At 39.8% G+C, this 14,807-nt stretch overlaps 1 protein-coding gene across 1 annotated transcript in view; it reads right to left on the reverse strand.

Annotated features, from left to right (window-relative positions):
• Positions 1 to 3,597: 3,597 nt before the first annotated feature.
• DEPTOR (DEP domain containing MTOR interacting protein) overlaps positions 3,598 to 14,807 on the reverse strand; it is a 78,135-nt gene continuing 66,925 nt past the window's right edge. The window contains exon 10 of the mRNA XM_058810177.1: positions 3,598 to 4,735. Within this exon, the coding sequence (XP_058666160.1) occupies positions 4,607 to 4,735 (129 nt within the window). The 3' untranslated portion in view covers positions 3,598 to 4,606. The remainder of the gene's footprint in view (positions 4,736 to 14,807) is intronic.

The raw sequence follows: 14,807 nt of genomic DNA on the forward strand, positions 1-14,807 counted from the left end.
CTACCTAAAGTACAGTGTCTGCTTCAACCCCTGCTCTTAAAGGTAAGCATTGGATTTTAATTGTGTGCTTATAAAACTTGAGTTTCCACAGTACTGGAAATTCAGAGCTCCATGGCCAATATGAGAAAGGATACTCAAGTGTAAAACAACAGCTGTTTTCCTAGAGGACATTCATTTTGACAGTTATAGCTGCTCCCTTCTGAATATTTCAGAATTTTCCTGAGGATTTGCAAGTACAAAGGTTATGTAGCTATACATGAAACACTGTCTGTATGGTATAAATTAATTGTATCAATGATTCCTGTGACATCCTTTGACATTCTTAAATTGTCTCTTACATTAGTGGCTCCTTTTTAAAAATTAAGCTATAAATATTTATTTATGTACATGTTTGTAGAGAAATCCAATTGTTTAAAAATCACTCAGCCTCTCTGGAATATGAAAGGTATTTTTATCTGCACTGTGAGTATACAAAGGGAATTACTGTATTGGCAGGTACTAATTCTTGTTTTGTAAGTAACACCTATAAGTGAAAAATAAAAGCCACATCACTCACCAGTTAAAGACATTTAAAACAGGTGACCTATGAAAAGCTTTAATGACAATTTTATTGTAAAAGGTCAATAGTTCACTTTATTTGAAGAGTGGTGTGGTCTAACTGTATTTATGTATGTGACATACACATGATTTTTCACTTACACAAGCAGTCTAGCTCCAGTTACACACTGGGAAGAAAATAATTGCAACACTTGATTTCTCAGTCTGTCTTGCATTAGACAAACACTTTTGCAAAACTTATTGTTTCTGTTTCTCCTGCCTCTAAAATTAAAATAATACTTATCTAAAAAAATTAACATTAAAATTAGTATTTGATTCCCAGAATTATCTGAAATTATTAGAGCATTATTCTATAATTTGATAAGAAAAAGGAAACCTCCATGCATTATAGCTAACAGCACAGAAGAAAGGAGTCAATTGCCTCTTCTTCCTAAACCTCAGACTATTCTCATTTGTTTATGTCTATGTTAGTACATCAAGTCAGTGCAGAGACTGTCTCTGGTCTGAAGGCTAAGAGGAACCAAATTCAGATCTCATGTTATTCTCTGAACTAGATTGGGGCAATTTTCTCAGAGATCCAGACCATGCTAAGAGAACTAGCTGATCATTAAACCAGTAATTCTGGGACAGCATTTGACACATCCCTAGCACTCTAATCATTAGTGAGAGTATGATCAGAAAATAGAGATAGAATTGAGAAAAACACTTTGAAAAACAGTCCTACTGCATGGCCTTTTAATTCCAAACTTCTTCCGGAATGTAATCTCATAGAAGTATGGCAGGCTACACCCACTCATATTTCAGATGCTGCTATGACACAATGTCTTTTTAATTCTGAAAGTTTTATTTTTAGCTTCTATACAGACCTAAAATGCAGACAATTAAGTTCTGATGCACCTGAAGTGGATTATTGCATCATTGTGTGAATGAAATGCTTTCCTTGGGACTAGTTGTGGAACCAGTTGTGTTCAATACCATACACAGGGTATTTGATCTTGAAAAAGATAATGAAAATAATTTATCATTAGGGAAATATAACAGGAAAAATATGACAAATATTGCACTGATTTAATGCTCCAATTAGCTTAACTGCTACTTGAATTTAATTAAATATTACATTGCTCGAAGATGTCCATGAATGGTTTACAAATGTACATGTACAGAGGAATGGCACTAATTTGAGTGATTAAGGCTTAAAGATTTATTAGAGGATCTTGCAAGATCTATAGTAACCAAAATGAGATCACAGAACAGAGTAAGTCTTACAAAAACACCAAACTTTTTAATGAAGCTATTACTGCTGATGCCAAGGTTCATCTTTTAATTTCCGGTTTCTTGCTTCATTCTACACTGTGATATTCATGCATCTCTTGAAATGTCTCACTTCCGTGAATAATCTTACATTTCCCCTGGCACTTTGCAGGAAGCAAGGTGCTCTGTTATGTTTAAAATTCTGTGCCCTCTGAAGTGCATGAGAGTTTGACTCTGACTGCTGTGGGATGTCTCGGAGCATATGCAGGACCATGTGCAGACAAACCACAATTTAACTGGAAATTATACATTTCATAGCTTAATTGTCTACTTTTCATTCTTTCTTCCAAAATACAAAATTTCTTGCAGACACAATTTGAATGCCTTTGTCATGCTGAAGAGGGAAAGAATTAATTAAATCCCGGGTTGTCAGTCAAGTTGAGAACACAATATGGAAATCCCTGTTAAACAGAAGGCAAGTAGCTGTGCTCAAATTGTGATAGAGACTAATGTATCTTGTGAATCAAGATGCCATCTCCAATCTGTAACATAATGAAATGCACAGATTTTTCCCTGCCCCCATTCCCACTCTTTTTGCTCCAGTCTGAAGTGCACTCTGTAATGCATTATTAAGCCAAATTCTGACCCAGTTTCTTAATTATCTGTAAGCTACAGAGAACTTCTAGCAGAATATTAACTAAGGCAAGAGATGTAATACAGACAAATCCATGACGGCATTAGAGAGAATCATTAGCATTTTGCTAAGAAAATCCTTCATCTGTAATATTTAACTTAACCTAACATGCAGAATTTATATTTTAAAGGGGTTAAGCCACTAAAACAACCCAGGGGGAAAAAATAAAAAAAGAAAAAAAATAAAATTAAAAAATAAAATTAAATAAACATATTTGGAGAAGCATTCCTGGATTCACAAACTCAAAATACTTATAGCATACTGAAACATTTCTGGGACAACAAGATTGTATCCATTGTTCTGAGTGGATACCATGGACAGTTGTTACAACCTAATATAACAATGTGTGCCCTGCTATTTATTTTGGATGACCTGTAAAATGTAACCCACTATGGCATATACATGTGTACCAAAATTTTGGGGAGTACAGTCAGGATTCAGAACTGTCATAGATGACAGTTTGAACAAACCCTCTAAACACTTGGGTGCCTGGTTAGTATCAAGTAAGTAGCTGCAGTTTTATACCTCCCTGCACTGCTGCATATTAGTGCAATATGGAAAGTTTTCTCGGTGAAAATACAACCACAGATATACAAAATGAGAAACAAAGAACCCATGGACCTCTTCCTATAAAGCTGCAGGAGTACATGATTTTGAAGACTGGCTATACCTCTGAAATAAAAGTGTTTGAGTGAATGAAAAACATACTGAAAGAGCAATTTAGTGAGAACAATTTTTAATACAAAGCATATTGCAAAAATGAGGAAAAACACTTTCCCCACCCCAGAACTGGATGATTTGTGGTATGTGCATATAGAAAGTTAAGCTTTGATTGTAAAATTTAGACAGCAGAGAATGCCTGCAAAACAGATATATAATTTTGTGGAACAGGATGTATTCATTCAGTTCAAAGATCAAATAAAACCCATGCAGTCCCCTTAACATTGAATTGAAGAGTCACCTAACTGCAGAACATGGAATTTTTATAAATGTTTTTAAAAATATTTCTTTCATGAATTCATAAATGAAAAAGTCCTACTGTTTGAGAAACAATAAGAGTCAGTTAAATACAATGTTTTATTTGTAACAGTGTCAAATGCAGCTCATGAGGGAAGTTGGTTCTTTGCAAAACATCAGATGATTGGAAAGTGCTGATAAACATCATGTACATTCAAGTACATTGCTTCAATTTGAAGTGTGCTTTTGCTACTGGAGAATCTGAATATATCATTCCTTATGCTAACACTGTGAATTTCCCACTACAACCTGCCAAATATTCCTCTTCTGGGAATTAAGGTGTCCAAAATTTCTCCAAAGTTATGAATAGTAAGACTGAGGCACCTTTCCTTTACAGGTATGGAAAAAACCTCAAAATCAATATTTTGTACTCAAGCACCTAATCCAGCACACAAGCATTGAAACCAAAAGACCAATTTTTAAAGGCGGTTTTTGTAAAAGACCACGCGTTTTTCCATTTTCTTTCTAGACTAACCCATGTAATCAGTAAGGCCCAAGCATTCATACCAGACTATCCTATACAGAGCACAGACACCTTTTCTCATGCATTTGCAGTTCATTTGTGTTTGACTGTAATCAAGCAAGGATTTCATCAGCTGTCCCTCAGCCCAAGGAGAGAGCAACTGAGACCGCCCGTGCTCCAGGGACAAAGCTGGACACCAGGACAATGTTTATCAATGTCAGTATCTCATGGAAACCATCTGTGACACCCCGACCCACAGTGCTTGGCTCTTTCACCTCCTGAAGTGCTTTGATCCAGCAGTGGACTGTGAGGAAATATGCATGGCCCCTTAGGCTGGAACCCATTCTGACTGATGCAGCCATGGCTGGAGAGACCACCTGAAGGCCCTGATCTTGTCTCTGTTGGGCACAGAGAAGTCCATAGTGAAAACAAGCTGGTATCTATTGTTCACATCTTAGCATAATCACCAGTGCTATTATTGTTAAAGGAAAGAGAGCCCCCTCCCCTAAAAGCAAAATCATCTCTTTAGACACAGCAACATTCTGCTGCCTTGTGTCATGACACTCCATGGCTGTTGCTATGTGTCTCACAAAAATGTCCAGTAATAGGGGTTTTGTGCCTTCTCAGGCCTCCACTTCTTCCATCACTTCCATCACAATTGTTCGAGGGCCGGTGAGGATGAGGTTGCTTACTGTCCTGTAATCCACATGGAGAACATTGAGGCCATTGACAGACACGACAAATTGGCAAACCTGAGGAGAAAGCAAGCAGCAAAACAAGTTATGCATTAGACTTTATTTTGTTAGGTCAATTACACAGATGTACTATCAACTCCTGGCCAGACAAAACCTCCAGAACTCTTCACATCATCTCATTTGGTCCCCTTAAAAGCCCCCACATTTCTTAGAATTAATCTGGCAAGTTAATTTTCCATAATTTGTTTTGAAACATTACTTCAACTTACAAATCAGTGGAATTCAACTTTCCAATCTTTTAACTTTTGAGATTCATCAATCATTTATCAATATCAATCATTTTTTCTTACAGCAATGTTATTTTTTCTTGTATCAGTGATATTGTACAGTATCAATGCTGCTTTGCAAACAATATGGCATCCAGCTAAGGGGTCCCCAGCAGAGCAAGGACAACTGTTGGAGCAAGTCCAAAGGAGGCCACACAGATGGTTAGACGGATGCAGCACTTCTTCGATAAGGAACTAAAGCTAAGGGAATTAGGTTTGTTCAGGCTGGAAAAGATGAGATTTCTGGGTGGCCTTATTGTGGCCTTCCAGTACCTAAAAGGAGCCTGCAAGGAAGACAGAGAGGGACTATTTTCACAAGGGCCTGGAGTAACAGGTCAAGGGGGAAACGCTTTAAGATGGAACAGAGTTGGTTTGGATTAGATATCAGAAAGAAATGCTTTACTATGAGCGTGGTGAGGCACTGGCACAGGTTGATCAGAGAAGCTGTGGATGCCCCATCCCTGGAACTGTTTAAGGCCAGGTTGGATGGAGCTTTGAGCAACCTGGCCTTGTGAAAGGTGTCCCTGTTGACAGCAGCGGGAATGAGATGGTCGTCAAGTTTCCTTCCAACCCAAACCATTCTATGATTCTATGAAGACAGCTCTGGCAATTGCAGTCTTTTATCTTTAGTTTGTCTTAAATGCTTTCCTAGAAATCATTTTAGTCAGCTCTTGGTAATCACCAAGAAAAAATATGCACCATGTTTCCAGGCTCAGGGCAAGGTCTGAATGATGACTTCACTAGATTCAGTGCCAAAACCTCCAACAGTGTAACATGAACCAAATGGATCCAAATTTTGAGAAATAATATCACGGAAGATGAAGTCAGTACTAGGACAGATTAAAATGTCACTTCCATGTGATTTGTTTTGATTTCCTTCATCAAGTATGGTTTATTAATAAATTTCAAATATGCTAGTATTTTGTTTGTAAAAGCTATAACAAATATTGGAGGTTTTGTATGATCACAGGACATTTTCAAGGAAAATATTCTTGATAGAAATATACTGACCAACATCACTGTACATCTTAGAACACTTAAACAGAGAAAAAGTCACATCAACATTGTAAAAAATGCAGGAAAATAAAGATAATACTGATTCCTCAGGGACGTTTAGACTTCTCTGCATCTAATCATAACATTACAGTGTTTGGTAAAAAGGTCAAAAAACGTGTGTAGTGTCTAGATCTGTATTTTTAATTATAAAAATATGGAGCCTAAGTGAATAATAATATTGTCCTGACGTTTCAATGGAAACAATACATTCACTAGAAGACTATTTTACCCATAAGTCCCCTTGAATCTGTAAGAAAGAAGCTTTGAAACAAGTATCACCAGAATTTTTCATGCTTTATTTTATATGGACACTCTGGATCAATTGGGGGGTCAATTTTATGAGGTTCATCAAGGCAATGTCCTAGATCCTGCTCTTGGGTCACAACAACACCCTGCAGCACTGCAGGCTGGGGAACAGTGGCTGGAAAGCTGCCCTTGGGAAAGGACCTGGGGGTGCTGGTCAGCAGTGACTGAACATGAGCCAGGGTGTGCCCAGGTGGCCAAGAAGGCCAATGGCATCCTGGCCTGGATCAGAAACAGTGTGGCCAGCAGGAGCAGGGCAGGGATTGTCCCCCTTGTACTCAGCACTGGTGAGTCTGTACCTCAAATCCTGTGTCCAGCTCTGGGCCTTTCACTACAAGAAGGACATTGAGGGGCTGGAGTGTGTCCAGAGAAGGGCAACAGAGCTGGGGAAGGGTCTGGAGCACAACTCAGGTGAGGAGCAGCTGAGGGAGCTGGGGGTGTTTGGTCTGGAGAAAAGGAGGCTCAGGGGGGATCTTCTCACTCTCTCCAACTCCCTGAGAGGAGGCTGGAGCCAGGTGGGGTTGGTCTCTTCTCCCAGGTAACAAGGGACAGGACCAGAGCAAACAGCCCCAGGTTGCACCAGGGGAGGGTTGGTGCCAGGACTACTTGACACATTGGTGTTCAGTCATAGCTTTGACATGATGATCTCAGTGGTCTTTTCCAAACTATTTGATTCTGTGATATGAGAACAAATTTCTTCACAGAACAAGAGGTCAGACATTTGAACAGGCTGCCCAGGAAAGGGTTAGAACAACCATCCTTGCAAGTGCTAAAAGCCCTTGGCACCTGGGAACTTGGTTTAGTGGTGAACACTGAAGTGTCACATTAATAGCTGGACTTGACGCTATTAGACCAACCCGTCTTTTCCAGCAGCAACAATTCTATCAGCCTATGATTTTTCACTTTCCTATTTAGGCAGAAGCACAAGACAGATATGGGTGTGGGAGAGGTGGGAAGCAGCTCTGGTGTTCTTCAATGCTAGCTCTAAAGCAGATTTTCTCACATGCCAAGTCACTTAACTTTTGTGTGCCAGCAACTTCCCTCTCAAAATGTGTGGTGAAACTCAATTTGTATTTCTGCAAAATGGACAGAATGTAGCTATCAATTTAAGAAAAATTATAGAGGAAGTGAACCCAATCCAAAAATGTAACGTTTCATTTAAAATGTCACCAATTACTTTAATCTCTGCTCCTTAGAGCCTCTGCAGAGGAAGAGTGGCAGCAGCAGCTCCTGAAGGGATGGTAAACTCTTGCACCTTACTCCTTACCCTCAGAACTCCTCTGCAGAGCTGAAGATCGTGGAAGTAGCCTTACTGGCAGCCTAAATGATCACCAAAATATGGCAATCAGTGATACAATTCCCATGGCAATAATCTTTCCTGTATATGAATAGTTCAGCTGCAAGTAGCATTGGGAAAATGGTTTAGTTTTTGCATGCAGACAAAGCCTTCTAAATTTTAAGGATTTTTGTTGAAAAGGTAACCCGTCACCCTCTGCAATATGTCCAATTATTATTTAACTGGCATCTCTATTCAGTTTAAAATGCAGATTATTGCAGTATCTGTAGGTTTCAACTTCCAGTGGTATTTCCTAATACTTTCTATGGCTGTCCAAGGTTGTATCAAGTTTTACTGAATTATAGCTCTGGCTCTAAAATAATATTTGGGTTGATTTAAAACAGACCAACAGAAACAACATTGTGTCTTCTGGCTTAAAGCAATTTTTGGAAGTTGAATGGCCGATCTTTGTTTTACTGTTGCATATTCTCAGTCGTCTTGACTTACTGGAATCCCAATGCATGGGACTCATGTTTGGCCAGGTTCAATGGATAAATCTGCATGCTGGATCATGGCAGGGGCATTCAGGTGCCTTTGGGGAACGCCCCGCCAGAGGAACAGAGTTTCAGACCAGCCAGTGACCCACACCAGGGCTGCAACGGTGTAAATACAGATGGCACAGGCACAACGTGAACAGCAGTCTGGATGCCAAGGAGTGAATTTTTTGTGGAAGACAAGAGCTGACACGTCTGCATTCTCAGTGTGTTTGTTTTATCACGTCTTTGGCAGCACGATTAACCAGCAATGTGTACAGCTGAGAACAGCCCCCTTCGTGCCCTCCTTTGCAGTGGATCCACATGGCTTATTAATTTCATCATTCCCAGTGGAGAGGATTAGATACAAGAAGTCCACCCAGGCCAGATGAGAAGATAAATGCAGGGGGGAGGGCAATACACCGAAGAGCACAGTCCCATCCTAAAACTGCAGGAAAAGACCCATGAGGAGCAGGAGATGGTAATAAAGAGCCAACTACCCTGGGGCTAGAAAGCTCTCTCCATAGTAATTGCTTGACCAGTGCTCCTGAGGGCTGAGTCTCTGCAAATTCTGGACCTGGCTCTCTCAGGGATGAAGAAATGAGGAGCGATTTGCTGTGTCCTGCAGTCCTGGTGAGGAGAAAGACGTTTGCACAGTCCTGAGCCCTTTGTTATGCTGACTGCCCTCAACTCAGTTTTCCTCTCCCCACCCTGATTTCCCATTCACTGCATCCAGCAAGGGGAAATGAAATGCAGTGCTGCTTTGTGCATTTTAATCACTATCAATCCTGCCCCAAAAATGCTCATATTGTGTATTGCTCTACTGAAGTGAGAAAACAAGCAAGAGCAAGTGAGCACCCATTCACCAGCCCTGACTGGTGAGTCAATTCATATTTTATTATCTCAGGAATTTTCTTCAGGAGACTGATTTACAAAAATACAATGATTTAACATTACATTTATAAAAACACATTTCAAAAAGCTGTAAGTGCTCAGCTCATAGCTGCAGCTGTTAAGGGCTTTGTAACTACAAACATGTAAAGTATTTCTGTTGGTTTCCACACATCAGTAACTATAATAGATTACAAACTACAGTTAAAAGAACCTCAAAGAACCTTTTATTGTTCATTTCCTCATTGCTCTCCAAGGAGCTTGACAAGAGATAACCATCCCTTTTCATCCCTCAGACTTCAAGAAATGACACAGCCCATAATAAATTCCGACCATTTTGTTGGTCAGGATGTGGTGATCTAAAAACCACAGAACTAATAATAGTTAAATAAAGCAACACTCAAATGAAAAAAACCCTCCCTTAACTGATTTCAAATATTTAAGTATTACAGCAGTAAGCATTTATTGTTGAGTATTTCAATTTCCCGCCATTGGAAACAGCAGCTCATGGAAGCAGGAATAGCAGAAAAAGTACCTCTGTCTTTCTGTGGGTTTTCCATCATGCATACAGAAGGTTTAACCAAATCCAGGTGCCCCCCTATAAACTTCAAGTTACAGCTTACATTTGAACATTACATTGAAAAAAGGATCTGGAAGCCTGTAGTTTAAAGAAGTTAGCAAAGATTCGTCATGCCATTTATCATCGGACTGAAGATGGCAAGAAGGGGTGAGAATAATTTGTTACCGTGACATTTACTGGCAAAATTGGGATTGTGCTGTACTTGGAACTGTCCAACCCTTCCTCCCCCTCACTGGTAATTGCTCTTTCCTCCACGGCAATCTTTGGCTGCCTGCCCCTCCTCAGTCCTGCCAAGCTGCCCTGCAGATGTACATCCACACCCCTTGATTTTCCTGCTGGGACAGCTGCCTGCTGCCAAAGCAAGGCCCTGCCCTCGCAGGGGGCTGCCTGCACCCGGGCTGGACAGCTGAGCTGGTGTTGATCAGGAGCTGAGCTGAGGATGACTGTGGGATCCTTCTAAGGGATGTCAGAGGCTGGCTGCAGGCATGGGAGTGGAGCTGTGCAACTGCCTTAAAGCCAATCATGAAACAAAACCATTGCATACCTGTCAGTAATTCTTTGTTAGTTCTGCCTCAGGATGACCTTCATATTTATAAATGCTACAGGAATGTTACAGGATAGGCAGCCAGCCTAGATCCTTGGATATTCAGATGCTGTTTGCACTGTGAGCTTTAGTTAGCTTTCCCTGCGGAGCCAAGCCTTGCTTGCTGGACTTTTTTGAGTGTAATATACTTAAAAATCCTTTAAAAATGTTCTTTTCTAGGCACACTTTTTAGAAGAGTGTTGTGAAAGTTTATAAAGAGCTGGAAATTCCTACTGCAGACTTTGACCTAAGTGATCATTGCTGTTTGGGACAGCCCTAAAATGACATTTTAATTTATAGATGCAGGGAGTCCAACTGTTCATCTCTGGTATAAAGCAAGTAACAGCCATGCACAGTCAGCAGATAATATATCTCAAAACAGTAGGACAAGACCATGATTACATGGCCAGTTTAATTTGAGATAAATTTTGAAAAACCTGCCCAAATTAAGAGGAATACAACTGCCACCAGGCAGCCTGGCTGGGATGGCCAGGGACTGTCCTTTACTCCAGCAGCTGCTGGGGGGTGAGGTGTTCATTCTCAAAGGATTTATCATTTACATTTCAGTGCCAGCATCAGTGTCTGGAATCTACTCTGTTTTGTTTGTTTGTTTGTTTGTTTGTTTGACTGTGGGATTTTAGTGTTTTTTTGGTGTTTAGTTTGTTAACTGCTCTTTAGGAAAATACACACACTACTAAAATTGCAGATCAAATAGGTACCAAAGCAATCAATGTTACCAAATAATGCAGGCTTGAAGTTCTCAAATTCAAAGCTAGATTATGCAATGACACAGTAAAGATAGTGGCAAAAATACAGTTTTGCAGCAGTCACCTCATTCTCTAGGCTGCAATGGGAATATTCAGGGTCTAAAACTGCAAAGCACAAAGTCTATGCCAGTGCACTCGAATCTTCTCCTTCAACAGCAACAAGGTAAACCAAACAAAAAGGTTTGATGGGCTGTTTGGTACTGATAGCAGCTCTGACATCAGCAATTAACAGCATAAAGAGATGTTGAAAATAGTGCCACCAATTAATTTCCACTGAAAGTATGAATATTACTGTACACATGGCAACTGTATGAAGGAAAATATATAAAAATGCTGGAGAGAGTGTGAAATCCAGTCTTGCACTAATCTTTTCACTCTGGAGTAGCCAGGATTTCACTCCTGGACTCTGTGTGGATCCAAAACAGATTTCTAGCAGCTGACAGAACAGGCCCATGTTCTGCAGCAAAGCACATCCCTTTGAGACCAAGGTAGTTCAGAAGTTCTTAGCACATTGCACAGAAACAAGTTGTGCTTGTTGGGAAAGCTGTGTCTGAAACGAGGCAGGCTCAGTCATCGAGCAGGAGACAGACTGGATTTACCCCCTTGCTCTGTTCATCATTTGTATCCACAGTGTTTTACATACACTTGGATAGTTTGGGACATGCTTCCTTGTGTACTATTTCTTCTTATCATCTGATGTGAAGCCAAAGTCACACAGATAATTCCCAGTCACACATGCATTCCCAGTCACACATGCATTCCCAAAATGCATGAAAAAATGTATTGCTTTCTTTTCAGTTTCTTAAAAAAAAAAAACAAACCTTATTAGCATTGATGCCGAATTTGCCCCAAAAGGCGAGAATAACTGCTTAAGAGACTCAGCCTAAGTCAGATAAGCAGGAGGTATTTTATTACGACGCGTCGGAGAAATCACGAAATGGATTTCTGAATTATGCACCGCAAAAGCGGGTTTTTATACAATTTTAAACAAGGATTACATCATTTATTACATGCATATTCATAGGCAGGCGGAGTCTTCTGGGAATTCTTGGTCTTCCTCAGTTAAATTTTAAGCTTTTCCTAATTTGGTCTTCTTCCTGTTATCCTTGGCATGTTTTTCCATGACTTAGCTGAAGTAACTGTTATACTTGGCTTGATCCTAACGGGTTGGCAGGTCACTTTAACTTATTGGCTTCCACTTCTTCTTCTTCAAATATTCTAATTCCAAAGTTTCTTCTGTGAGTGTATTTTAGATTACCTATCCAAATATTGTGAGTGTATTTTTACATTGCCTTACCTAAGTATCTGATCAAAGATCTTCCTGAAAGTGTATTTTAGGTTATTTATTAACTGCTGCAATTCCCTTAATATATTTTTGAGTGTCTTTAATTCTTTTATTTTTCAGAAGCTATTAACCATTATAATAAATGGCTTCAGCATCAAGTAAAAATTATGAATTAGGCAAGTGTAGGAGTTATTTTCAACCTTGGAAAGTTGTTCAGTAATTTTCCTAAGAACAAAAATAAAAGGTTCTAAGTATAACTTCTTTCAGAGCTGTTCAAACAAAAGTGTATTTGGCTATTTTATGGAGTAGAATTCATACCAGAATTGACAATATAACTATTTAAAAAAGAAAAGTATATCCCAATGGTAATATTTTTGCTTTTCTTCTTACTAATGAAAATTAAAATTAAATCCATTACAGAGACAGCCTGCTTACATTTCTGTTATACAGACACCCTCAATAATTATAAATAAATGCTTTTTTCATGTCCTACTAATCCTGCAGGGACAAGGATCAGCTGGGACGCTTGAATAGCTCAAACTCATAATTGTTTCATTATTGAAACAATTCTGAAATTCACTGTGGTCTTCCAGAGGAAAGTCCTCCATATGTGGTTAGCAAACCCATCTGTTTTCTGTGTGCATGAGAGACCCACAAGATCCTGATTTCTAATAAATATCAGGCCGTGCTCTCAATAAGAACCCTTCCTTATGGGCACCCATGAAATCAGGGCTGAAAGGTTAACATTTTGCAATTGTCAGTGACCTGGAGATGTCATCAGCAGGATACCAAACAAATCAAACTTTTCACAATTCAGATACTTTTGAAAGCTCTGGGCCTGTTCCAAAATTGAAAACATACTGGTTGATTCTGTGATAAGGCCACAGCTCTCACCTGGGAAGGTTACTAAACTCCTGAAACTGAGAAGGAAAGCACAAAGCAAAAATAAAAACAATGCAGCCTTTACCATTGCTTGTTTCAAGAGTCAATACAGCTGCTTTGGCTTTTCCTGTCTTGCTGACAGATTTCAGCAAAATTTGGGCAAGGCTTAGGTGCTACAAGAACATAACATCTGAAACACAGCTTTCCAGCTTTCTGCAAGGAGGAAGGGGATATCCAAGCTTCCAACATTGTAAAAGAAGAGGTATCTTTCCAATGGGATCCTTTCCCCCTTGCACACCCCTTGCTCCTCTGCAGATGCTGGGAAACATTCCTCCCAGGCACCACTGCCCTCCAAGCAAACAGATGGAATTCAAGATGTCACTCTTTAAAATCTAATTTAAATATGAAGTGTGAAGGAATTGAGAAATGAGTGAAAGTAAAAACTTCCATTTAAGGCTGTTATTTTGTCACAAAGGAACAAAAAACTACACCATTTGTACTTTTCATTGCTGTTACCAAATAGAAAGGAGCTATTTACAAGTGGAAAACCACACAGGTTTGCCTTGCCAGTTGTTAGATCTCTTGAATAAATCTTCCCAAACAATCACCACATCATCACCTTCTACCTCACATACCACCACATCACGGGTTTGTGTACAAGACCCTTAGTGACAACACTCTTAGTGACAATGAGGTTTTCATCTCTTTGGAGTGCAAAAAGATAATTTTACTTTTAAAAGAAATGTGGAAAAAAAGTGTTTGCTTATTAAAAGCTGGATCAGTAATCTGATTTGGGACCTCTGCTCACAGAGAGGGATACACTCAACCTGAGTTGCCAAGGAATCTGTGGATTCAGATGCCAAACCCCTTTCAAAGGGGAAGAAGTTTCATAGCAGAACTTGGTGCCTGCAGTCCCAAGAGATGCTCCTGTCCCTTTGTGCTGGCTCTGGGAGCAGCACACCAAAGCCAGGCACCGCTCCCTTTTCATCCTTTTCATCCTGTGCCAGCAAAAATAAATAAATGAAAGGACTCGTCTCCAGGCAAAGTAAGTTCCTTGATGTGCCTGACATGGATGGAGGAAGGAGGCAATAGACACATATCTGGTTGAAGGCAAAGGGAAAGAGGGAGATGAAAAGGAGGTGAAGATAGGATCAGCCTTCTTGGCAGAGCTTACACAGACCAGAAAACTAAAGTTTTCAGATAACTTAAAGTCTCAGTGAAATCAATGGCAAGATGGATGTTATGGTACCAAGAACAAGTGCAGAGAAATCTGAGGCAGGAGAACAACAGTGGAGGAGAGAGAGCACAGAGCTCAGCTTCTTTTACACACTTACACAACCAGCCTGCATTTATGTTGATACAGGATTTCTTCTGTTTTAATAGGTCACCCATAGCCATAAAGCAAAGGAATCCCCATGCTCAGCAGAGCCAGGCTACAGAGATGCTGGATGTGGTACCACAGAAGAGCCTAAGATCTAAGACTAACTTCTACTTAAAAGTAAACACAGGCAGCACTGAAATTTTTGCTCTCACTCTGCTAAGCTTTACCCTGTCACAATGGAATGAGGAAAAGAGATGAAAATCAGAGGTCCTAAAAGTTATGTTTCCACTTAGATTCTTATCTTTGGTATTTTTTTAAAGAGTTCA

Source organism: Ammospiza caudacuta, chromosome 1 (genome assembly GCF_027887145.1).
Source record: "Ammospiza caudacuta isolate bAmmCau1 chromosome 1, bAmmCau1.pri, whole genome shotgun sequence".
Classification (NCBI taxonomy): Eukaryota; Metazoa; Chordata; class Aves; order Passeriformes; family Passerellidae; genus Ammospiza; species Ammospiza caudacuta.